This window comes from Pimephales promelas, chromosome 16, assembly GCF_988280905.1.
Source record: "Pimephales promelas chromosome 16, fPimPro1.hap1.1, whole genome shotgun sequence".
Classification (NCBI taxonomy): domain Eukaryota; kingdom Metazoa; phylum Chordata; class Actinopteri; order Cypriniformes; family Leuciscidae; genus Pimephales; species Pimephales promelas.
In genome coordinates this window covers 17679622-17704246 of record NC_142784.1, presented here as the reverse complement: position 1 = coordinate 17704246, position 24625 = coordinate 17679622, and the positions used below count along the sequence as shown (strand labels likewise).

The following is a 24625-nucleotide window of genomic DNA, read 5'->3' as shown; positions in this document are numbered from 1 at the left end:
TCTTCTAAGAGTGTTGGTTAATAATATATTTCGGTATATATTTTTTTATTAAGCCTACCCACATTCAAGTGTTGATTAAAAAGAATACATGAAGTTAGAATATTCATACAACAAAATATTTTGAATATGAATACTTTGTGAAAGTAATAAAAAATGCTGGCAGTAACTGGCAACAAAAAAATGTTGGTGGGAAAAGAGTCAATTAATTCAATTGGTTATTGAGGTTGTGTGTACATGCAGGTGTGTGTTGTGCATGTTTATTTTCCTTGTACATGTAGTGCTTGAGTGTTTTGTGACGGATATGGTCATAAAGACAAATTGCTCAGCCTGCCATGGGTCACTACGTGCACACTGTCAACATTGAAAATCAAACACACGCGTCCTGACTTGACTTTTATGGTCATCTCTTTCATATGCCTAATCTGCTGCATTTAATATTTTCCTGGAGATAACAATATATGCCCTGACATTAAAAGGTCCAGATGTCTTAACTCAAAACTGTCACTTGCCTGAAGTCATTTGAGTGACGAATCACTCATAACAATAGAACAGGCTGTGACAGAGACTTTGATTTATGAGAAACACAAGGCTCATTGAAAAAGAAATGCTTTTAGACTGAAAAAAGCCACTTCAGAAAAATGGCACAGCAACAGTTGAATCTCATCCCAGCCTGGAATGGGGTTGTGTGGTTCAGACAATCCTCAAGGATTCTGAATTCGTTCTGATGGTTCCACCATAGGATTAGGCTTTAAACAGCACTGTTTCATATTAAGGCTGAAAAATTGTAATTTTGCTCGCTGAAAACTTTCCTTTGCGGGCATCTCCTTTAATAATGAAGATCATTTGCTTTATTTTTGAGGCATTAGATATAACATACAGCTAATTACAGAGGCAGATGGAAATAACAAGGTTGTGAAAATAGCATTTTAGTTTTAAAAAATTGAAATTTGATCAAATAAATCATTATATTACCATGGTTTTGCTTGCTGTATTTCTTGGAAGAACATTTGATTTGGAAAAAGAAATCATAAAATGGGTAGTGTAACCCAGTACAAATCCTATTATAACTTCTTCCAAATCAAATATATTTTATATTGCATAGTTAATATATATTTATTATTTATGTAATATATATTTATAATATATATATATATATTATATTATTTTAGTAAAAAACTTGTGTTTTAAATTGTAATAATATCTTACAATATTACTGTGTGTGTGTGTGTGTGTGTGTGTGTTTGTGTGTTACCTTAATTAGTTTAAACTGATTTAGACAATGTAGGTATATACGCCCACATGTGGTACATGCTTGGGTCACACATAAAAGACAGAATGGATAGTGTTGAGGTGAAAGGTCACAGGGGGGCAGGTGGCCGTTTAGTTGACCTTTGATCCCAGACCTCACATGGCAGTCACACCCACTGACTGATCAGATTAGAGGGAATATACCCCGCTTATGCATGTGTGAAAATCAGCCACGAGGAGGGAATATAAAACATAACTGTGAGCACTTAGCCTTAGCAGTGTGGCAGCTGAATAGTTTTATATCGTTAAATGGGTTCATTATTCATTTCCCTGACATGCCTTATCTGTTAAAAAGTAATAAATGGTCAAAAACACTGTCACGTAATATGTATGTCTTTTTAAAAGTATTAGATGAGATTGTGGTTTGTGTGGGTTAGGGTTATGTGATAATAGTTATGATTAGCAAATAGCAAAAAACTTCTTAAGCGAACGCGGTCACCTTGATATTCATGAGCCAACCTGATAACTCACAGATCGTTCCTATTCTTCCATCTGCACGTATAACCAGAACATTTTTAGTGACGTATATCTCTCTATCTTGGAAATGCGTGATATCACAATCCCCACTTGTGTCCGACACATTCTCTGGACATGTGCGATCAGATAAATGTTATATCATTCGATCTGTGATTAATTAGGTTTGACTGTGTGGACGCCCTGGTGTGCCTGAGTTTGTTTATCATAGGGAATTTGTTATCGCCCCTTGTATATACCATTAGGCAACCTAATAAATGATGCAGAGAGCACAGACTTCTTATTAAATAAACTTATGCTGAAGGTTTGGTACATCTCTCACTGAGAAAGCAGTGTTAAAGCGTACAGCGTGTGACGTTCCTCGAAAACACACAGCAGAAAACTCTAGGCTGTAGGTAAGCTTATGTTTGTAACATGAATCCATGAAAGTAAGTGTCAAAAGTTTCCTCTGAGAAGGAAATGAATCAAGAAACGGGATATTTAAGCATAACTTGAATTTTTTTTTTACATAAATTTAAAGAAATTGCAAAAGTGTTTATATCAGTAGTGAAACAAACTACTTTTATTAAAGCTGACAGAAAGTATAATAGTATATTCATTCAGTCAGTCATTAATTCGTTCATTTTTGTGAACCTCAAAACAATGAAAAGATTTTTTTTCTCGTTTAATTGTTTTTGCAGGTAAATAAATAATCTTGAGACATCTCCTGGATATTGCAGACACAGACCCATAATAACGGTCATATCCTTTTACAGTTGAACTCAAAAGTATTTATTGCCATCGTGTACTCACGGGTGACCCTCGGGTTAAGTGCATTTGGCTTCGTTTTTGAAAGACTAGCAGGCAGTTTGTATGTACAAATTCTATATCCACCAGAATCATGAATCAGAATCAGATCTGTTTATTTGAGTATAAGTAGGCCTATACATCAGATGTTGGTCGATCCTTAGGATCCTCATCAGTATCAATGGAAGAAAAGCATGCACGTTACTGTATGTCATCTATATACAGACAGAAAACATAAGACTGTGCTACAGAGGAAAAAAAAGTGTAAAAAATATGTTAGTGATACTTTTTCATATTTAGAAAATCCCCCTGGAGTGATAACGTGATGGAATGGGAGGATGCTGAAGATTTAAGGATGTTTTATGTAGATCTGGACCAGGATGGGAGATATGATTATTTTTTAAAATGCCTCAAGATGTGCATCATCTCAGTGTCTCAACTATAACTGTGGGGGTGAATTAAGTGATGTAGAGAATTCGATGGGCTTGTCTAGTTGATTTATGGTGAAGTGCATGCAAAAGCTAATAGCATTTTCCACCAGTTTGCTCTGTGCACAAAATAAGATGTCTGAAAGCAGGGTTCAAATGGTCAAAATCAACAGTATTAGTTTAGTATCAATATTTGTAGCTAACTAAAATAATCCTGATCATCTCGAAACTGGCTGAAAGTGAATGATCAGATAGGGCTTTTGAATTTAAATATATATTTTTTTTAAATATTCTGTTATATCTGTGTATTATGTCTGTGTATTATTAAGTTTTTTGGATCAATGTTTTTTTTTTTTTTGGATCCCAACATTGATGAAAAAATTGATGAAGTCTTTAGTGTTCCTCAGGTGAAAGGTCGTCCAGTTTAAAAGAAGTTATAATTATTATTAGTTAATAAAAATAAATTTTTGCTTTAACTATCTTTATAAGAAAGACCTTTCTTCATACTATGAGTGAAATCCCCCATGACAAAAATCCCCATAACATAGAAAACCATTTCCGGGTTTCAGGGATTTCCTGCATTGCTTTTGTATTTATCTAAGGTAAGATACAGTATATATACCCCCAATATAAACACAAGTGTAAAGCTTGCAGGAAGAGTGAAAGGTTGCGCAAAAGATGTTTAAATATTTCAGATCTGGAGCGCAGTGGCTGGAAATAGCAGGTATATCTGGGCACCAGCTGTTGTTTCGTAAGAAAACACACTGCATTTCTTTTTTGTTTTCTCACCGAGGAGGCTGTTTTTATCTGCCTGAAGGCTTATTAAAGCAAGGTTTATTAATTTCATCACACCACTAAACATTTAGTTTTCCTCACCAGTAATGTAATGTCGACGTCCTCAACCAACAAGTGCACCTCAACATCACATGACACATACTTAACCAAACATAAGATTGTTTGTTTGCTCTGCTGGTCTAGGTGGTCTCCAGGCCTTGCAGACTGGTATTTAGCTGGTTGGTCAGATCGTCTCCCAGCATAACCATCAGCTGGCGATTGTCCTCGACCAGAACTGAACCTGGGCCAGAACTGAGAGAACATCTAAGACCACCAAGTCTGTTTTTTTTTTTTAGTAGAAGATTGAATAATGTGCAGATGAGATGGAGCAAAAACTCTGTTGGAGTTGAGCCTTGGAGCTCTTCATGAGTGTTAAAAATAGCATTTTGTTTACAAATCCAGAAGTTAACACATAGCAGTGGCCATAAACTCTTTTCACTTGTCAATACAGTGAGACTTGGTAAGATGAATGATTAAAACATGATCTTAAATAAGAGACAAGGCATCAAACTGCACAGTTGTTGATGGGCTACATCTGGTTTAATGGATTTATTTGTCAAGAGAATTATTTATTTCTCTCCTCTCGATGCTATACATGATGTATAGCTTATTTTAATAATATCTATATTTTTAGGTAAAAGACTAGTTTACTGAAAGACGTGTACCTGAATTACAGTTTGAGTGACTGTTACATAAATTCCAAACATCATAATAAATGAGGCTTAAGTTAAATATTTCACAATCCATACATACATGCAAAAGTTCATAAATGGGTCCATTGATGCAGACGGCTTAATTATTTTCTATCTGGGAGAAGCGAGGTTTCATTTTTTAAGCTTTCGAACGCATTTGCAGCTGTGCTCGGCTTGTACATACAAATGTGCATTAGTCACCTCATCTATCATAACGTTCACCACCCGGATTCGTGTCACACCTTATAATATGCCAAACATTAATACTTTCCAAGCTCTAAGAAACTGGGAATCTCTGTTACATGTTTTTTATTACAGGATGTCTATACCGACTGTAATCCTTTTGGCCCGAACAGATTCTGTTTTTCTGTTTCGCTTTTAAAAGCAAGTCCACTGTCATTTTTCACAGAGGTGATTATTCTTCTAGCGACAGTGTGTAGGCTGCTAAATGAATAGCCTGTTTACTTGCGCAAACAAGTGCCAGCGAAACCGAAGAAATTGATCTAAACACTCTCTGGCCTGTGCCGTCTCCTTCACTAAACTGTGTGTTTTTCTACACTCGACCCCGGCTTGAACCGGAGGAGGAATGACCTCCGCCGGGACCGTCCCACTGCTCTAAAAACAGACGTCTGAGGGCTGCGGCCCAGAGCGTCGTAGCACGGTTTGGCACACGCCGGTAACCAGCCCCAGCGGGCCTCACAGAAAGCCGTGTTTATCGGCCAGTGGCACGGGCCCATGTGTGTTTATAGGGATGGCTCCAGAGAGCTGATATTAACTGTGTGACCTAAACAGTTATTTTAAAACGATAGCGTCTAGCCACGCCACACACACAATAACGCCCCACTATATTGAATGTTGCTGGTTCAACTCTTAAACTGTTTTGGGGGCGTCCTACACTGTAATCCAACATATATATTATTCTTTAGATAAAAAGATGTGGGAGAAAAATGATAATAAAGGAACTGTAGAATTGGTAATGAGAACTTTTCATAATGAAGGACAAGAAATACCAGACACTATATGAGACTTTAAAGCTTATTTAAAGAATATGGTACTTAATTATATATAATTACTTTTTATGTATGTATTTATTTATTTCCAGTTAACTTTTAGTGCTCGAACTTATTCGCATCTTCAGTTTAATTTTATCTGAGGTGTAATTTGTAAAACGAAAACATTTAAAGGGGTCATGAACTGGCTTTTTAAATTTTATTATATTGTTGTCAATATAATCAAAATGAATAAGTAAAAGGCTATTTTCTACCCTAGTTTTGAGCCTAGCTGAAAAACTCTTCGTTTTTATGGGCGTCTCACACTGAAGACTTGGAAGTAAACGCCCACTGCTGTGAGTGGATAACAGTTTTGCATCTTATAATGAGTTTCAACTCACCTGTCAATGCACTTGGGAGAAACTGTTTTGAAAACATCCAATATTGTAAAATGGCAACCGGAATGATTCGCCCATACATGTTCGACCCAGAGTCCGTGTGTTGCACCATTCCTGTCAGATCCAATATGGACGGAACAACATCGTTCTTTACTCTTAATCGGTCAGCAAATCCAGTCTTGTTTACAAAACAATCCTCAGTGAAATGAAACGAACACACAGACGATGTTTTACCTCATCAGCTGGAATGGGGAACGTCATTAAAAATAAACTTTAACCATTCAGTCCTATTGGATTCCAGAGGAAGCATTTTCAGCGACTGTCTTCTTCCACAACCATGCACTGCACAGTACTTTGTATTTCTCAGTAGCTCGATCCAGTTTGTCATCATGAGGTAGGCCTATGTTACTTTAGCTATGCGTGTAATGCGCAAATTGGTGGGCTGGGCTAAATCGGCAGTGTTGAAGTAGGAGTTGATCTTCTTCTGCGGGGGTGGTGTTTTATCCTCTTTGACGTCATAGTTCCCAACTTTGAAAAATGAGTCGTTTGCTGAGGCTGGTGTCAATAAAAGCTTTTATTGGACTGACAAGGACGTTTTCAGTCCTGAAACTTACAGGATATTCTTAATATGATGACCTCTTAGATGTCAAAATTTCAAGGAAAATTTGACCCCTTTAAGGTTTCGGCTGTTTTTGTCCAAAGTCAGTTATGTCTTAAACAACATTGAACTCTGTAGTATGGACAAAAAAACCCAGACATTTTTCTTCATCAGTCTTTTGGGTTTCACAGAAGACAAAAACCAAACCAAATGGGCTTTTAAACAAATGCTGTGTAAATAGAAGTTTCCATTCCCATACTATGCAGCAAATATGAACTCAGTGTGCCAGCTTGTGATGAGCTTGAGGCAAGCAACTTTGCTCTCTAGCAGAGACTGTGATTAAAGGCTAGTGAAATTAAAGAGCATGTTTGTGAAGTGTCTCCTGGGTCCCTGCGCAACAGTAAAGCACCTTTCCATTGTCATCTGTATCTGGACCATGAAGTGCCTGCAGCCACAAAGAGAGAGAGAGAGAGAAAGTGTTTGATACTGTGTTCCATTTTGGGAGCTTGCTAGACACTGTTTCGAGAGTCATGTACAAACAGTGGAATACGCTGAGATCATTCTGACATTTCGATGAGATCTTGTGGATTTGGATTTAGATCTTGTATTTTGAGCTTAAAGGTTTGTGCATGTGGAATGACACATTGTGAGTTTGAGGTCGTCTTGTAATATTTCTGATCTAGTTCTCCTTGTTTCATGTCTCCCCTCTCACTGTTTATAGCAATAAAGTGGCAAAAAGTTAAATCAACAGGTATTTAAAAAAAAAATTTTTACATTGTCTGTAGAGAATGTGATTTGTGCTTGCCCAAAATTTGCAAACACAATTATAAGACTTTCTGTGAGGTTTTTACTGTGTTGATATGCAGTTTCTTTGGAGTTCTGGGTGGTTGCTAGGTACCAAATCTTAGTTGAGTGCCAACTTTCATCTCACAATGTGGGATGAATTATATTAAATTGGATTAATGGTTGTAGGTTTGTTCAAAAGTAAGAGCAAAAGTGATTCTCACCATAGTGATGCCATGTATTATGTGTTTGATGGCAGCTGTAAAGTCAAAATAACAGATCTTTTACAGAAGATCTTTCTTGATTGAAATGTTTAAATGCATACTTTACTTGGCATGTTTATGGGTTCCTTTAAACTCATAATAGCACTTGTTCAATAAATATAAGATCCATACCACAGAGACATGGGCCTAATTTTAGTAGGCTTTGTTGATTTTGTTTGTTTTCTCATAAATATATACTTTGAACGTTGATTTACAAATTGGAAACAACCATGAACAAATCAAAGACATCTGGCCGCGAAAACAACACAGCATCTACGCTTCTTTAGGAAGGGAACACAATCATGATTGCTATAACTCAAAAACACACTCAAAGCATATGCCTGTGGTAAGTAATATTAAATAATAATAATAGTTTTATTCAGAAATTGATCAAAAGTGACTGTCAAGACAATTATAATGTTCCAAAAGTTTTCTATTTTAAATGAATGCTTTGTTTGTTTGTTAAATAAATAGTTTCTAATGTAACTATTATTAATAATTAAGCACCAATAATAATTGACATTAACAGGGGATTCAAATCAGAATATTAGAATGATTTCTGAAGGATTGTGTGACACTGAAGACTGGAAAATTGATGCTGAAAATTCAGCTTTCCCATCAGGAATAAAATAGATTAAAATAGAAAACAGTTATTTTAGATTTTTTATATGTATGTAATGTTTGTATGTGTGCATGTGTGTGTGCATGTATTATATTGGTCTGTGTATATATATATATATATATATATATATATATATATATATACTGCTCTGTTCAAGGTGTCAACGTTTTTACTGCCAAAAGCAATCACTAACTAAGACATTCAAATATAGAGTCAGAATTTGGCGTACACAGAATGAAAACATGGATCCATCATGCCTTGTTACCACTGTGCAAGCTGGTGGTGGTGCTGTAATGGTGTGGGGGATGATTTCTTGGCACACTTAAGCCCCTTAGTGCCAATTGGGCATCGTTTTAAATGCCACGGCCTTCCTGAGCATTGTTTCTGACCATGTCCATCCCTTTATGGCCACCATGTAGCCATCCTCTGATGGCTACTTCCTGCAGGATAATGCACCATGAATAGAATTAAGGCAGTTCTGAAGGCGAAAGGGGGTCAAACACAATATTACTATGGTGTTCCTCATAATCCTTTAAGTGTGTGTGTATATATGTATATTTATATATTATATGTGTATGCAATATTGAATTGTATTGTCAAAACAAAAAAAGTCATTTCCAATGGGTTTGCTCATTACAAAAATACCATTTGTTTAAATTGCTCAGCGTTTAAGGAGAAGAGGGAAAAGGGAATAGTAAAAACTACCTTCTTTTCCATTAGATGCAATTCCAGTATCTCCAGGCTAGGAATATGCAAATAATAAGCTGTCGATAGCCACTCACAGAAGACTTTGGAACGCCAGTAGAAAGTAGACAACCAGATCTGGCTCCCTCTGCTGAGCTACAGTATGCAGCATTAAAAGACTGAGTGCAGGAGAATGGCTATTAGCTTTTGCCTTGAGGACATTTATGAGTGATGTGGCCACTGACTCCTACTGACCACGTCTAAAATGACATTTAACTGAAAGCAATATATCTAGCAGTCAAATAATGTGGACACACTGTCAATTCCACTTACATTCCATGTATTTTCATGTAAGCCACAGAAACTTTTACCACATTCATACTTTAAAGCAGTGACCATACTACATTTAACCCCTATAAAAGCCGTGCGCTCTGACTTTTTCAAGGAGACCATGCAAAGGGCACGATGCATCGGAAAAACCCTGGTGTTCTCTGCAACTGGCCTTTCAACAACCCATCCGACACTGGTGCCAGGCGGCAGTGCTGCGGGTGGAATTTGCTACCGTGTGCGTGTTGTGTTTGTGCATGCAGTCCTGCGAGGGAGTTATTGACCAGCAGAGCTGTGCCATAAGCCACATCAGTACCGTTAGATCCCATAGCAGGCATGGTTCGCATTATTCCGTCTCTGCTGACGTCCCATCAGCATCCCACTAAACTCTCAATGCAATTCATCTGGGTTCATTCAAGTTTCTGAAAATCGGAGCTGGTTTACAGCTTCAATGGTAATAATGGTTACCAATATGCTGGAAATAAATAAGCTATTTGTTTCAATATTGGCCCATTTTCAAAATGAGTGTGGTTAAAAACCCCCACTTTTTTATGTTTTTATTTTTTATTATTTATTATATTTTATTCTATGCACATATCATAACACCAATGTCCACATCCGCTTTCAAGTTGTCCAAAATAATCACCTTCTAACATTCTCATATGATTTTGCAATTTCCTTTTCTGTATGATAAATAACATTTTTATTTTGGTGTGAACGCATAAAAGAGCCATGTCTCTATGGCCATTGAATTGACAGTGATTGGGACTCCAGCATAGAGCTTCTTCTGTAAGGCGTGATGGGGTCAGTGCAAAGGGTCAGCAGGCTTACATTTCCAGAGGTGCTTTTGGCATGTTTATTGTTCCTGTTAAAATGACCACTGGAAACGCTTGGGCTTTAAATTCTCATGGGTAAAATTTGTCAGAGGTGGCACGAGTCTTAGTTTTGTTAGGTTGGCTTCCTGTTCACTCTGAGATTCAGTAGACCTTAGGGGTCAATGGTAAACACAGTCAGCTCTTAAAAACAACAAGTGGATGACCTGCCTGTAAAAAGATTTTAATCAAAAACAATGATATGTCTGCTATATGCGTACTAAAGCATTGAGCCCAAGATGAGAGATGCAGTGTTTGGTTCTTTTTGCTATATTTGGGTTTTGACTGTTAGGGAATGTAGTACATCACTCATATGGACTTTTTTTATGATCGTAATGGACTTAATGGCTCATTGTAGATTGTCATTGTATAGAAAGAGCTTGATGTTCCACAGAAAAAATAACCGCCTCTGGGTTTGGAACATCCTGAAGGAGAGTAATTACTGACAGATTCTTCATTTTCAAGTCTTTAATTTGATCTCTTGACTAAACTGCTCGGAGATTGTCAACACATCAATGTTTATTCAAATGCATTTTCAAACATTTATTTGACTGTCGAGTTCTCCGAAAGCATATCAAGTTATTATTATTACCCAGAGTCCATTTTGAGCCCATTACTCCTCTTGCAGCCATTAACCCCTATGTCTCTGCTTCTCCTCGCTGAGATCCCCAATCTATCACTTTTCGCTGTACATATTTTGATGCCTTAATCACCTCCAGCTGTGAGGGCCAGATGAAAGACAAGCACTCGCAGTTATGGAGAGATGAGAGAAAAGGGGGAAACCATACTCTATAGTCCCTTCGCACCAGTCCTCCTGGTGTCATTAGTCCTCTTTATGCTGAATTGGCCATCCTGTGATCTCCTGCCAAAAATCTGCACCTTACCCCAGCCGAAAGTACCTGCTGCTACCCCTCCCCGTCACATTCAAGGCCAGAGATGAAAAGCTCAAAGCGGTGTTATTTTAGAAACCAACACCTTTCAAAATCCTTCCAACCCCAATATTTACATCCAAAACTCAGGCCTTTACACCATACCTGACATAAATTGTGGTTGACTACCAGAATACAAGTCTACATCTGATAAAAACGGGAAACAAGACCAGTCGATGTCGATCTTAGACTTTTTGACCCTTTCTGGACATTTCCTGATGACAGTGTCCTGGCGGGCGGCTCATACCGGCACGGCTCCTAGGTTGAAGCCAAGCTTCCTTGCATGAAGAAATAATTAGTGTGCTCAGTGATCTTGACATGTATATGATGTTTTACAGGCATCCCATTATACTGCAGATCCCTTTTAATGGACATCTGGAGAGTGCCGCGTACTTCACAGATCTGGAGGAGCGCTCTGATGATGTCATGCTGACCATCGAAATGAGAAGATGTTTGCTAATACGATACCGCCATATTGCGGCCATTGACAGCTTGTTCTTTGGTGTAAAGTTGCAGTAGATGCAGGTCACAGTGACTTTGGGGTTTCTGCCAGCCACTTGAAAGGGCGTCATAAAAACCATTTAGTACGCAGAGAATGCATCTGGTATGTTTCATAAAACGTGTCTGTGTTATGTTATTAGCTGTTTTTGTCCAAATGGACATCCATTGGTGATTGTTGAGCAATGTGAATGCAGTGAATCTGTTGTTTTATGATTTTGACAGAATATTGGAAGAAAATGATAAACAGAAGTATTTTAAGGGATTGTTCACCTAAAAATTAAATACTGTCATCATTTATTCACCTTCAAGTCATTTTAAACACATGATAAATGAGATAATTCAGAAAACATCTGTGAATTTAATACAATGGACGATCTATCTATCCATCCATCCAGTGGTAATTTTGGGATGGAAAATTATTTGATATTATGATTTTTCACATAAAATAAATTTGCAACTTGGAAGAAAAAATAGCTATTGTTCATGCTCACTAGTAGATTTGTGTTTCTAGTCATGGTCTTGAACAGGCAAGACATGTTACATGTCAAATGCTTCAGCTCTGTAGCTGTAATGAGCCGAAGGGATGTGCGGCTTTTACTCGGCCGCCGGTCAAGAGGGCTAGAAAGAAGTAGGAGGTATCCAGTTTCCCCCTCTTCCTCAGCTCTCTGAAGTGATGCCAAGAAGAGAAAGAAAGAGAGCGATCTCTCAATAAACAGCTGTAATAACTCATAGCATGTCCTTCAAGATATCAGTCCATGTCTTTCTGTCACCTTTCACCGCTGTCTGTCAGTTGCACACACATCTCTTTACACCTCCATCCATCTATATTTTCACTCAGTGCCTGCTTTCATATTTGTATTCATCCATCAGTCAGTGTTTGTGCGTGTCCTCCCATTGGTTTGGGAATCGTCCATTGTCCATGTTTTTGTCTGTCTGAAGTCATGTGATGTGAATGATAGCCTCAATAAAATGCTGTATTGAAATTATTGGGAGCATAGTATGTTTATGGTGTGCTTGGCTTTGTCTGTAAGTATCCTTCTGAGAAAAGAATGTGCTGTTTTCTGTTTGATCTCTTATCTCCCCCGCTATGGAATGAAATGAGATATAGCACCAGATTGAAAATATGAAAGCCATATTGTGGATTATACTGAGAGACTCTAGATTTTAGACAGGACTTGTATCCTGTATTTAAACACTTTTGAACTAGAGGACTTAGTTGTTTAGTTTACTCCCAAATTTGCACCCTGTCATTTCACTCTTATATCTTAGACATGGTTGGTGATGGCACAGTGGATAAAAACACATGCCTTTGGTGTGAGAGACCCGGGTTCGAATCCACTGTGAGACACCAATGTGTCCCTGAGCAAGACACTTAAAGGGTTAGTTCACCCAAAAATGAAAATGAAGTCATTAATTACTCACCCCCATGCTGTACCAACCCCGTAAGACCCTCGTTCATCTTCGGAACACAAATAAAGATATTTTTGATTAAATTTGAGAGCTGTCTCACTACCACATTGGCTGCCTAAGGGACTGGCTCTTGACGGCCCAGAAAGTAAATAAAGAAAATGTTTAAATATCCCATGTGACTACCGTGGCTCAACTATAAGTTTATCAAGCGACGAGAATACTTTTTGTGCGAAAAACAAACAAACAAAAATAATGACTTTATTCGACTATTGATTTTCTTCATTGTTGATTGTTTTTCATTGACAGCTCTCAAATTTAATCAAAAATATCTTCATTTGTGTTCCGAAGATGAACGAAGGTCTTACGGGGTTGGTACAGCATGGGAGTGAGTAATTAATGACTTAATTTTCATTTTTGGGTGAACTAACCCTTTAACCCCTAGTTGCTCCAGAGGCGTGCAACCTCTGACATATATAGCCATTGTAAGTCGCTTTGGATAAAAGTGTCAGCTAAATGAATAAATGTAAATGTAGATGTCTATAACTTTCTTTCTTCCATGAAAAACATATTTAGCATTTTCTCTTTTATTTTTTCCCAACTAATCCATTGCTCCCATATTTGGTACTTGTTGCAAGTTTCTACAACATTGAAATAAAAACTCTGAACATTAGCTGCAAAGAAGATGTTCGAAGCTGAGCTTCTCTTTTGCGTGAGATCATGCTGTTTCAGTTGGATCACTCTGTATGTTTCTTGTTATTTAAGTAAAGTCCCCACTGTACTCTCTCCATGTCATGTTTGTGTTTGAGACGCCGCTCCAGATGACCCCAGTGCCAAGTTACACCAACTTGCTGCCTTGCACTGCTGGTATTTGGGGGGTTTGTCTGTGTTTGGGTGATGTAATTTGTGATATCTTTGGTTTTGTGTTTATTGATGTCTTCACTGAGAAGATCAGTAGTACTGAACGGGTCTTACAAAAGTGTTTGTCAAACAGACTCTGATTGGCTTGTTAGCAAGTTCACAAACTGTTCTGTTGGCTGCGATGTTTAGTTTGGCTGCAAAAGATTCCTGATCAAATGGTTTGGTCTTGAATTCTGTAAGATGGTTTGTTTGACTAGGAACGTGCCACAGATTTAAATCAAGTGGTTCTGAATGCTAAATGAACTACACTTAGCAAATCTACACATCTTGCATTGTTGTTGGATCATAGATCTTAGACATAATTTTCATGGAAATTGTCCCACGGAAGTCCTCTATCAATCACTGTTCCATGCAATACTGTGATCATATGACCAACTTACAGGTAACCTCGAGTCAGTGGTTTGTCGACAGACATTTTACAGACGTCCAAGTATAAGTTTTGCATGCCGTGTTCATTCCAAGGTGGTCGATTAACAAATCAAAACCTTCATTATCATACACAGCCTTTCCTTTTGGAAAAGCATCAGCCAGGTCGCTTACCCACTAAATGATCTGTGTAACCTTGAGGAAACCCAATGCAGTGAAACCAGATCCATTGCATTAGCAAAAACTAACGAGAACTGGACAAGTTATTCTTTCTTATTCTTTCTCCCTATTAATCTTGTATTCGCTTACTTGAATGTTTCTTTTTCTCCCCTAAAAAAAGGAGTCAAGAGGAATGGTGGGTGAACCACAAAACTCCACAAGTTAGCATTGGATTCCTTTGGCTCGTTCTGCAGTTACAGTTCGCCCAGCCAAAGTCTCGCTTGGCTCGTTCAGGGCGGTTCGCATCTTTCGCTCACACATGGAGAGAGAGACAAGGGAACTGTAAGAACTGCAGAGCGTGTTCAATATTCTCACTCCTGTCTCACTTTCACACTCTGAAAATAAATTATGTATGACGACGATTAAATCACACTCGTCATAAACACCAAACCTCTGTTCGTTTGAGCATCCCGACGTTGTTCTCAACCAATCGTGTGAGTTTTGGGGCGACAGTGTCTGTTTGTCCAACCAATTGCAGATGGGGAGAATATGTTTGAATGTTTGTAATTCACTTTGGTGGTTCACATTTGAACTTTTTTAGACAACTGTGATGTAATATATGTAGCTTTTTGAGATGATTTTGAGAAATTTATTAGGTGAAATCCAGCTTTTGAGGTCATCTCGTGCTTTGTGCACAGTTGGCGTGTCTTGGGTCTGCGTGTCTCCATGAGTTACGGTGAGGAAAAGCACAGAGGATTTAGCAGAGATTTTGAGAAAGCAGCTCAAGCACACTTTGACCCACTTATGATTCAGTGAAGATTGAGATTCCACTAAACTTCTTATGAACTGTTATTGTACTGGCAACCAAAGGCGACCCGCTTTTTAAACAGAACATCTCCAAATCCCTCGGCTCCTGTGTTAGTGTGTGTGCGTGAACGTATTTGCAAGTTTTTGTGTATGCATGCACTTTAGGTACCCCCTTTAGGACCCGAAAAGACAATCATTCAGTCAGTCATCATGATTACTGGCATCTCACCACATATTCAAACACACTCTAGAAATTATGAGCTTGGGTTTCTCCCCATTTTTGAGAAGCCACTTTATTTAAATCCTTTTTTGTTGGAGAGATGGAAAAAGAAACTCAATCCCACTTCTGGTTTCAGTCTTCTACCTTTGAAGGGTTTACATGCTTAATACGGATTGTTTTCTGTCGTCTTTTTACATGTACCATGCATATAGTCAACCTGACAGATGTTTGAGTACAAATACATGATTTCTTATTGTGACCAACTTACTTCCTTTTCTCATACATCTTCCATTCAATAGCTGCTACGAACAGCGCAACGACTGTGAGGAAATATTTATCTTACAGTGCTGCTTTGGAGCTCTTTATTTAAACTATATTGAGACCCACAAGTCCCCCAGACATTTCCCTGCTTTCTCTGCTCAAGCCAGGCTTTCATGGAAAATGGCTTTGTCCATGAAGCAGATCCTTGGTCAAACCGCCCTTCCATGGTTTGTTACCTCAAACTCTCGCTGTTCAAGCCTCAGGCGTCCAACTTCTGTCAAGCTATCATGAAGGGAATAAGGATATAGGTGCGGTGTTTATGAATATCATATCCCCCCCTCTGCTCGGTTGTAAAATGTCAGGGTTTGCTTCAGGGCCTTGGATGGTTAAAAGGTGGAACATCTCTCCGCTGTGGGCTGGAACTTCTTGTATTCCTGATGATTATTTTTCCTACACTTGCTCCACAGCCTCTGCCAGGGCCCGATCTCAGACTCGGATGCCCTCATCTTAATGTTATTAGAATCTGTTACAGCCGTCATCCACTCCAGACGGCCCATGGTTGAGGTGTAATGTTATTTGAGAGTAAATTTCAGAAGCTGAAGCAGTATTTCTCCTTTTATTTGATGAATATGAAGCTGGATAGAAAGTCATTTCGCTTTCCGTGTTTGCAATTGAATGGCAATTCATTTCCTCCCAGATAGGCATCACCTCTATACAAGTCTCTTTCTGTCTGTCTCTCTCTCTTCATTTGTTTATCCGTCTGTTGTTCTCTCCTGAGCTGTTCGCTGTGTCTGGGAAAGTCTTTATGTCTGCAAGCTGCCAGTAGCTTCCCTCCTCTTGGCTTGGTTGATCAAACCCAACTGATGTGCTCTCTTGGTCTTCATGTGCTCTCTCATATATGTACCTGCTTCAGAGCACCAGAGCAGTGTTTGAGTGCCAAGGGATGTGAACCAAGTCAGATAAATGTGTTGTGGTATTGCTCGGTGGAGCCTGAGGTTTATTTGTTACAGGAAACTGCTGAGTGGTCTTGGAATATAAACATTAAAACTAGAGCTGGGGAGTACACTAAATAGTCACAATATTATTAATTAATATACATTTTATAATTAAAATATATAATTAAAAATAATTGTTTGTTTCTGTTTTTCATTTAATATGACAGCATTTAAGACTAATGTTTTAATATGTAGTTTTATTTACGTCTCAACTTAAATATATTTAACATAGTCTCTCATTTTAATTTCAGGAGCAATGTTTCATTTCTGCTAATCAGTTCAAGTGGTTTCAATGAACTGATTTTAAATTAATCGGATTCAATTATTTGTTTGCTTTTGTTCTCAAAGTCTCCATCAAAGGGCTGAAAATATTGAGATTTTATTTTTAACCTACCCCAAAACAAGGGATATTGATCCAAATACATTTATTCCTACTGAGTTTAGAAACAATTACTGGTTAACATGAATAAAGATGATCCATGGTCCCAAACACTAAAAGTGTTAGGCCTTAAGCTTTTTTGTTACATTTGGCTGAACTTTAATCTAATGTGTTCTCTCTTCTTCCAGGTTACCGCTACTGATGCTGATGGTGGGTCTTTTGGCTCCATCTCCTACTCTCTGGGATCTGGTCCAGGCTCAGTCACCCCGTCTCAGTTCACCGTTGGCAAGCACAATGGACAGATCTGTACTACCACCAGCCTGGATCGTGACCAGGGTCCAGCCAACTACGACTTCACTGTTACTGCTGTTGATGGGGTGAGTGTTTCAGCAGCCACATCCCTCATCAATACAATTGTGATATCAAATATGACTGGATTGTTTTCAGTGGTGCAGCAAATTATGCCCATTTTGGCAGCAAGTTAAAAAAAATACAGTAATTCTTCAGTAGTGGTTTAGCATCCTGTGTCTAAGTAATAGTTTAAAGCATACTTAAATACTTTAAAGGAAATTTCAGCATACACATTAAAGCACTCAGAGGCAGCTGGGCCCTAAAGAGCACCATCTTGTAATATTTAATAAGTTGGGGCTTTTTCCTGACATGCCATTTGTTCCATATGGGATGCCTGGTGAGCAAGATGTTTAGCGACAAGAACCGTATCCCATGTGTACATTGTACCCTCGGCAGATTGCAGTTCTCAACAGGGAATATAATCAATCTACTTCCTCCCCTTGCAAATGTTAACTCCGTAATTATTTTACTTGTACAGATATTCTAGGGATTGTTTTCTGTTTCTTAAGATTTTTAAGTCTGTTATGTAGCCAGCCTCCATCAGTTGGTTGTATAATTTATTATCTAGTTAGATTTGATTGTATAATCTGCAATCAGACCTTTAATGACCATTAAAGCAAGTGTTAACCGATTTATTCTAGGGTGGACTAAATTCAGTGGCATATGTGCGGGTGGACCTGATAGACATAAATGACAATCGACCAGCGTTCTACCCTTTGAGCTATGCAGTGAGCCTGAGTACGCAGAGCACCCCAGGGACCTCCGTCCTGAAGGTGACTGCTCATGACCCAGATGCTGAGGAGAACGGCAGAGTGACGTACCGTACTGTACCTGGAGGGAGCTCACCTTTCTTCACTCTTAATAAAGATACTGGTGAGAAGATTAGATCTACCCTCATTTAAAATTCAAAGTATTAGTTCAAGGGCCATAATCAGTGCACTTCCACATTAGCCACATTTGCTATCAGATACAAGATTTTAAAACCATATAAATATATTTTGAGGTCAGTAATTTCTTTCTTTCTTGTTTTTTTTTAAAGCTACACTGTGTGATTTTTACCCCCATCTAGCAGTGAAAAGGTATATGACCATCCAGTGAATATTAGTTTCTGTTCCTCTCAATTCCGATTTCGTTTTAACTCCTACGGTGGCCAATGTAGTCCAAGATTAACATGGCTTCCAGTTTGACCTCGTCCATGAGTGTTAACTCAAACGTAAACGCGAAAGGCGAAGCTTGAATTAACCGGTATGTCCCTCTTTGGCTACTTTCAAGATGGAGGTGCAACATGGTGACCGACATTAGAACCCCTTGCCCGTATTTTCAATGGCATATTATACACTCACGAGAATAGTTTATTACTTGAACAAAGTAAATATACATTAATGAGCACATATATTTTTGAAAGAACTAAGTGTTTTTAGCTAAGAATAAACTGAAAGAGTTACACAGTGTAGCTTTAAAGAAATATATTATGCTTACCCATGGTTTGTTTGATAAATTGACTCTTTATTGTGTCCTTGCAGAATAAAAGTATTAATTTCTTTAAAAATAAAATTATCCCAAACGTTTGAATCGTATGGGTTTCAGGGTATTGAGTATGGCTTGACGTATTCTGATACCTTTTAACTTAATAGAAACATTTATTTTGGTTGTGCATTTCCCAGGAGTGATTTCACTGTCACGTGCTCTACATGGAAAGGCAAACTCAGTCATTACCATGGTGGTCTCAGCCCAAGATGGTGGGGGCCTTACCGCTCCAATCAATGCCAGGGTCAACATCAGCATAGTGGCAGGACTGGTTGCACCCCCTGTGTTTGAACAAGCTCAATACTTTTTCTTGGTCTCTGAGGATGCCCTGCGTGGAACACAAGTTGGAGTTGTGCGGGCCAGCACTAAGAATGGTGGGTGAGCTAATCTCAGAGGTTTTTCTGTCCCCGTTTGTCAAAAAATCCCAATTCAACATGTTTAAACACACAAAATAGACTTTAATACATACCCACATTTATCAGTCATGTTGGACTGTGTTCAAGTGCGCTGACAGACGTCTTCTGGCTTTTTTCTTCCTGGTGCACCACTTGTCCAAATAGGCATGGAACCATTGTACATACAATCAACATTAATCATTGATTCTGTTTCACCACTTGTTATTTTTTATTTTTTTTAACAATTTGCTTTGGATATTTGAGGCACTAAATTCTGGTCTCATGTGTTAAAAAATAACTCTTTGTCTTGTTTTCTTGCTACGCATGTGAATTGATGTGTCTCTGGCTATTTGCCTCTTGGTTCTCAGGCGTCTCGAAGGAAATCTCCTACACTATTAGCTCCGGTGACCCAATGGGATACTTCACTGTGGATTCAGAGACTGGAGCCTTGAGAACAAGCTTGCCTCTGGACCATGAATCCCAACCCAGCTTAAATCTGGAAGTCCAGGCGCACTGCGGTAACCCCCCGGCCTTTGGCCAGACTAGGGTTCGAATTACAGTGTCCGACGTCAATGACAATTTGCCCGTCTTCTTGCCCTCGTCCTCCGAGTCATTGATTTTACCTGAAGACACACGGATGGGTACGGTGGTGTACAAGGTCCAAGCAGAAGACCGCGATTCTGGACCCAATGGTCTTCTGAGTTTTGACATTTTTAGCGGCGGTGCCCAGAGAACCTTCAGCATTGATCGTAACAGCGGGCACATCCGCCTTATTGGCGGTTTGTCGTACGAGACCACACCCCGCTATGACCTGCAGGTGATTGCCAAAGATAGCGGCGCACCTCAGCTAAGTTCTACCTTCACCCTGGTCATCCACGTACAAGCCGAGAACGGCCAAGGTCCCATGTTCGATAGCCTCACATACCGAGTAGAGCTGAAGGAAAACACACCTCTCAACACACGCTTCCTGCAGGTTCGTGCAGTAAACCGCGATGGACCATCTTCTACGTCTTCCACCCCATTAGCCTACCACCTGCACCCAGATGGTGATGCTGCAGGGTTTGGCATTGTGTCCGAAAGCGGCTGGCTGTTTGTGAAAAGTGCTTTGGATAGAGAAGCCAAAGAGATGTACCTGCTCACTGTACTGGCCACGTCAGGCAACGGACAACTGAAGAAGACGGGAAGTGCCACAGTGCGTGTGTCAGTGATGGATGAAAACGATAACACCCCACGATTTACCCAAGAGAGAGCATTCTTGGCCTTGCGCGAGAACCTGCCGGTAGGAACTGGTTTCGGCCGTGTGTCTGCCAGCGATCGAGATGCTGGTCTCAACGGTCGGTTGAGCTACCGCCTGCTCCATCTGGATCGCCACTTCCAAATCAACTCCCACACAGGTGAGAATCAAATATGGCAGACAGTCCAACAGACCAAAACGACTTGGCACCTACACAAGTTCTCTAGTGGTTTGTGGTATCATGTTTTTCTGTATTGAGGAAGGATGTCCAAAACTGCATATGTTCAAATTTGACCAGTTGGTGAGTTGTTTATGAATTAATCAGCTATTTGGTGTTGAGGAAGCACTGTATAATTTGGCTGGTTTAGGGTCATGTCAATTGGCATTTCTTAAAAGTGGAGACTTTTAGCATGATGCTGATATTTAGCATGCAGAGTGACAGATATTCAGCTACTAAATAGGTAAAATAATTCGTATAACCTTACATTTCAGAAGGCTATCCTAGATCACAATCCTAAGCATGCTGTCTTAGAACTTTTACAACTGCTAACATAAAGCTAAAATCTAGATGAACTAGCCAACCTCAGTAATCCATTAGTCAGTTGTTGAACGGCTAGTTGACTATTCTGACCCATCCTTAATGTGGAGCTGTAGCATACTGGACATCACACAGCTCCAGACTTCTGGCAGCTTGCTAACTGTGGGGGTTCCTTTTGTTGATGTCAGGATGTGCCATCTGTGCCTTCTGCCACTGACATTTTCCTCTGCAGTGAAATAGTTTCTCACCATTTTTCTGAGTTTTCCATCTGTCCTGCGCTTTTAAAGGTGAGATAAGCACAAAGCTTTCCATGGACCGTGAACTTCAGTCCAGCTACCAGCTCATTGTGGTGGCTCAGGATGGTGGGACCCCTGCACGCAGCGCTACAGGCACTGCTTTCATCACGGTTCTGGATGAGAATGATAATGCGCCCTCCTTCAGCCATGCTCAGACTGGAAGAGAGCTCTTGCTGCAGGTATGAGAGCTAACGTTAGCTTCATAATCCTCAGAGCTACATCTTCTAGAATAGAAAAACTACATGTGTGCAGCATATGTTCTACAGGTTAATTGTGTCAACTTTTAGGAGTTCGCTAGCATGTAATGCCTTAAAGCTAATAAACATGGACTAATAGCAATAAAACTTTTATTTGACTAGATTTTTTCAGATATGCTACATCTTGCTAAGCTGATGAGATTTCTTGAATTCTTGAGGCAAATATTTTCAAAAGAAAATACTTTATTGTTAAAAAGTTTGGCGTCAGTAAGAAAACAAAGGAAAACCTTTATTCAGCAAGGATGCATTAAATTGTTTAAAAGTGACACTAAAGACATTTATAATGTTACAAAAGATTTCTGTTTTAAATAGATGTTGTTGTTTTTTAATTCAATTCATCACAATTTTTTCACAATTTTCAATTCATCAAAGAATCCTGACAAAAAAATAAATAAATAAATAAATAAATCATGGTTTCCACAACAATATTAAACAGTACAACTGTTTCCTTCAAGGCATTACATGCTACCAAACTCCTAAAAGTTGACACAATTAACCTGTATAACATATGCTGTACACATTATAATGTAGTTTTCATTAAATCATGGTTTCCACAACAATATTAAGAAGCACAACTGTCTTCATCATTGGTAATTATAAGAAATATTTCTTGTGCACCAAATCACCATATACATTTTTTTAACGATCATGTGATGCTGAAAACAGGCAGAATGGCTGCTGAAAATTCAGCTGTCTTCACAGGAAAATTACATTTTTAATATGTTAGTGGTTCGTATTCGTAAATGGTTATTAATTGTAGTAGTATTTTTTTATCAACTAAATGCAAACTGGGTGAATATAAGAAAATAATGAAAATAAATTATTTTAACAATCGTACCATCCCTAAAGCTTTGATTGGTAGTGTACTATATGCTCTAAATTTTCTCCACAGACTACTACATTGGGAAAAGTATACAGATTTCATAGTAGTGAGCTGCATTAATTAAGAAAGTTAACTGAAATCTCTGTACAGGCGCTAGAAGGTCAACCATCTGGATTTCTACTGGGAACCATTCATGCAAAAGACCCTGATGAAGGAGAAAATGGAACTATTTTCTACTCTATGTCTGGTAAGACCGATGCATAAGTGAATAAATCAATGAATCAAAAACATCTTGTAACAACATGCAAAATTTACAACGGTAAGCATTTTGTCTTGACTACTGAACATGAAACTGCTATGCAATATGACAGTCCCAGCTAATCTAAGGATATTTAATGGTAAAAATGTGTTGTGAAGAGACATTTCAGACATTTCATTTCAGACCATTGATATTCGGACAGGACTGGCGGGACAACCATTGTGATGCCGCTCAAATAGAAAACAAGCACTTAACAAAATGATAAATTCCGTTGCAGTTCATTAATTAAAAAAAATTACAGTTTTAGTTTGTTGTTAATATTTCACTTCTGATACTTTAAAAGTGTGCCGGTACCAAAAATACATCATACCTGACCCATGCGATAATATTCTGCTATTTATCAGTTTAGGCAGCAATTGTAGAAGGTAATGTGTTGATGCGTTCTTTAAATATATTTTGCAGCAGATTTACTGCATTTGACACACAACTATTTCATTCTGTATTAATCAAATCCAGATGGGATACAACACAGAAGTCATATGTACCCTTTGAACATTAGAGTTATGGTCTATCCAATGATTCTGTATCTGGTTAGGAACAGTATTGGGGTAATGCATTAAAAGTAGGGCTGTCAAACGATTAATCGCGATTAATCGCATCCAAAATAAAAGTTTTTGTTTACATAATATATGTGGGTGCATTGTGTATAATTATTTTGTATATATATAAATACACACACATGCATGTATATTTAAGAAAAAAAGCATTATTTATATATAAAATATTTATATTTATATATAATATAAATTATTTATAAATCTATATGCAGTATATACATTAAAATATTTCTTAAATATATACAAGCATGTGTGTGTATTTATATATATATAAAATAATTATACACAGTGCACCCACAAATATTATGTAAACACAAACTTTTATTTTGGATGCGATTAATCGGTTTGACAGCCCTAATTAAAAGTAATGGGAGTTATGTAATCAGATTACTTTTTTCAAGTAACTAGTAAAGTAACACATCACTTTTAAATTTGCAAAATATATCTGAGTTACTTTTCCAAATAAGTTTTCCCATATATTTTTTATTGCTGATGTAAGTGCGTTTTTTTCTTCAGCTGAGAAAAAGTAACTCAAAAGTAATGTAACGCATTACCTTCTGTAAAAAGTAAGCAAGTAACACATTTAGTTACTTTTTTAGGGAGTAAAGCAGTAATTGCAATGCATTACTTTTAAAAGTCACTTTCCCCACTCTGGTTAGGACATACAGTGATGCACACAAACTTCTATTTCATTGCCCATTCCGTCCTGTCTTTGCCGTAGGTCCTAGAGCTGAACGTTTCACTCTGAACCCAAACACCGGAGAGCTGCGGTCCTCTTCCCCTTTGAGTCATTCGGAGCGGCCTGAGTACAGTTTCATCGTTCTGGCCTCGGACCGAGGTTCACCCCCCCAGAGCTCCACCATAACATTGAAAATACAGGTCAGTCTCCCTCCAGGAATCAGATGGGACATATGAAACAGTGGCCAGATTAAAATACACCTAGAGTCTGTGAACCAATCTAAATCATGCCAATTTAATCCACTGGTTGACGGATGGATTAAACACCCCCTCTGGACCCTCATTCTTTGGCAGGTTTCCTGACAAATTTCCTAACAATGTATATTGTGCTGCCTTGATTAGTTATGGCTATAAACCTTCAAAAATAGAATTAAATACAAGGGTCTTTGGTCATATCAGAGATTGGCTTCATCGTAAATTAAAAAAACACCTTCCGCCACATGGATCTACTCATCACCTTTTCATAACATGCAAAATGATTTATTTAATACTGTTATATGAAAATATGAACTTGGAGATTATTCTCTACAGGAATGGATCCGTTTACATCCACTCTCAAGTTAAACAGCATGTGAAGGAAATATAGA

The 24625-nt window shown here is 38.4% G+C and overlaps 1 protein-coding gene across 1 annotated transcript in view; it reads left to right on the top strand.

Moving 5' to 3' along the window:
- dchs1a (dachsous cadherin-related 1a) overlaps window positions 1-24625 on the top strand; it is a 100187-nt gene that overhangs the window by 58206 nt on the left and 17356 nt on the right. Inside the window, exons 3-9 of the mRNA XM_039671121.2 lie at window positions 17192-17380; window positions 17996-18227; window positions 19019-19255; window positions 19645-20670; window positions 21336-21523; window positions 22575-22671; window positions 24022-24179. Coding sequence (XP_039527055.2) covers window positions 17192-17380; window positions 17996-18227; window positions 19019-19255; window positions 19645-20670; window positions 21336-21523; window positions 22575-22671; window positions 24022-24179 — 2127 coding nt within the window. The remainder of the gene's footprint in view (window positions 1-17191; window positions 17381-17995; window positions 18228-19018; window positions 19256-19644; window positions 20671-21335; window positions 21524-22574; window positions 22672-24021; window positions 24180-24625) is intronic.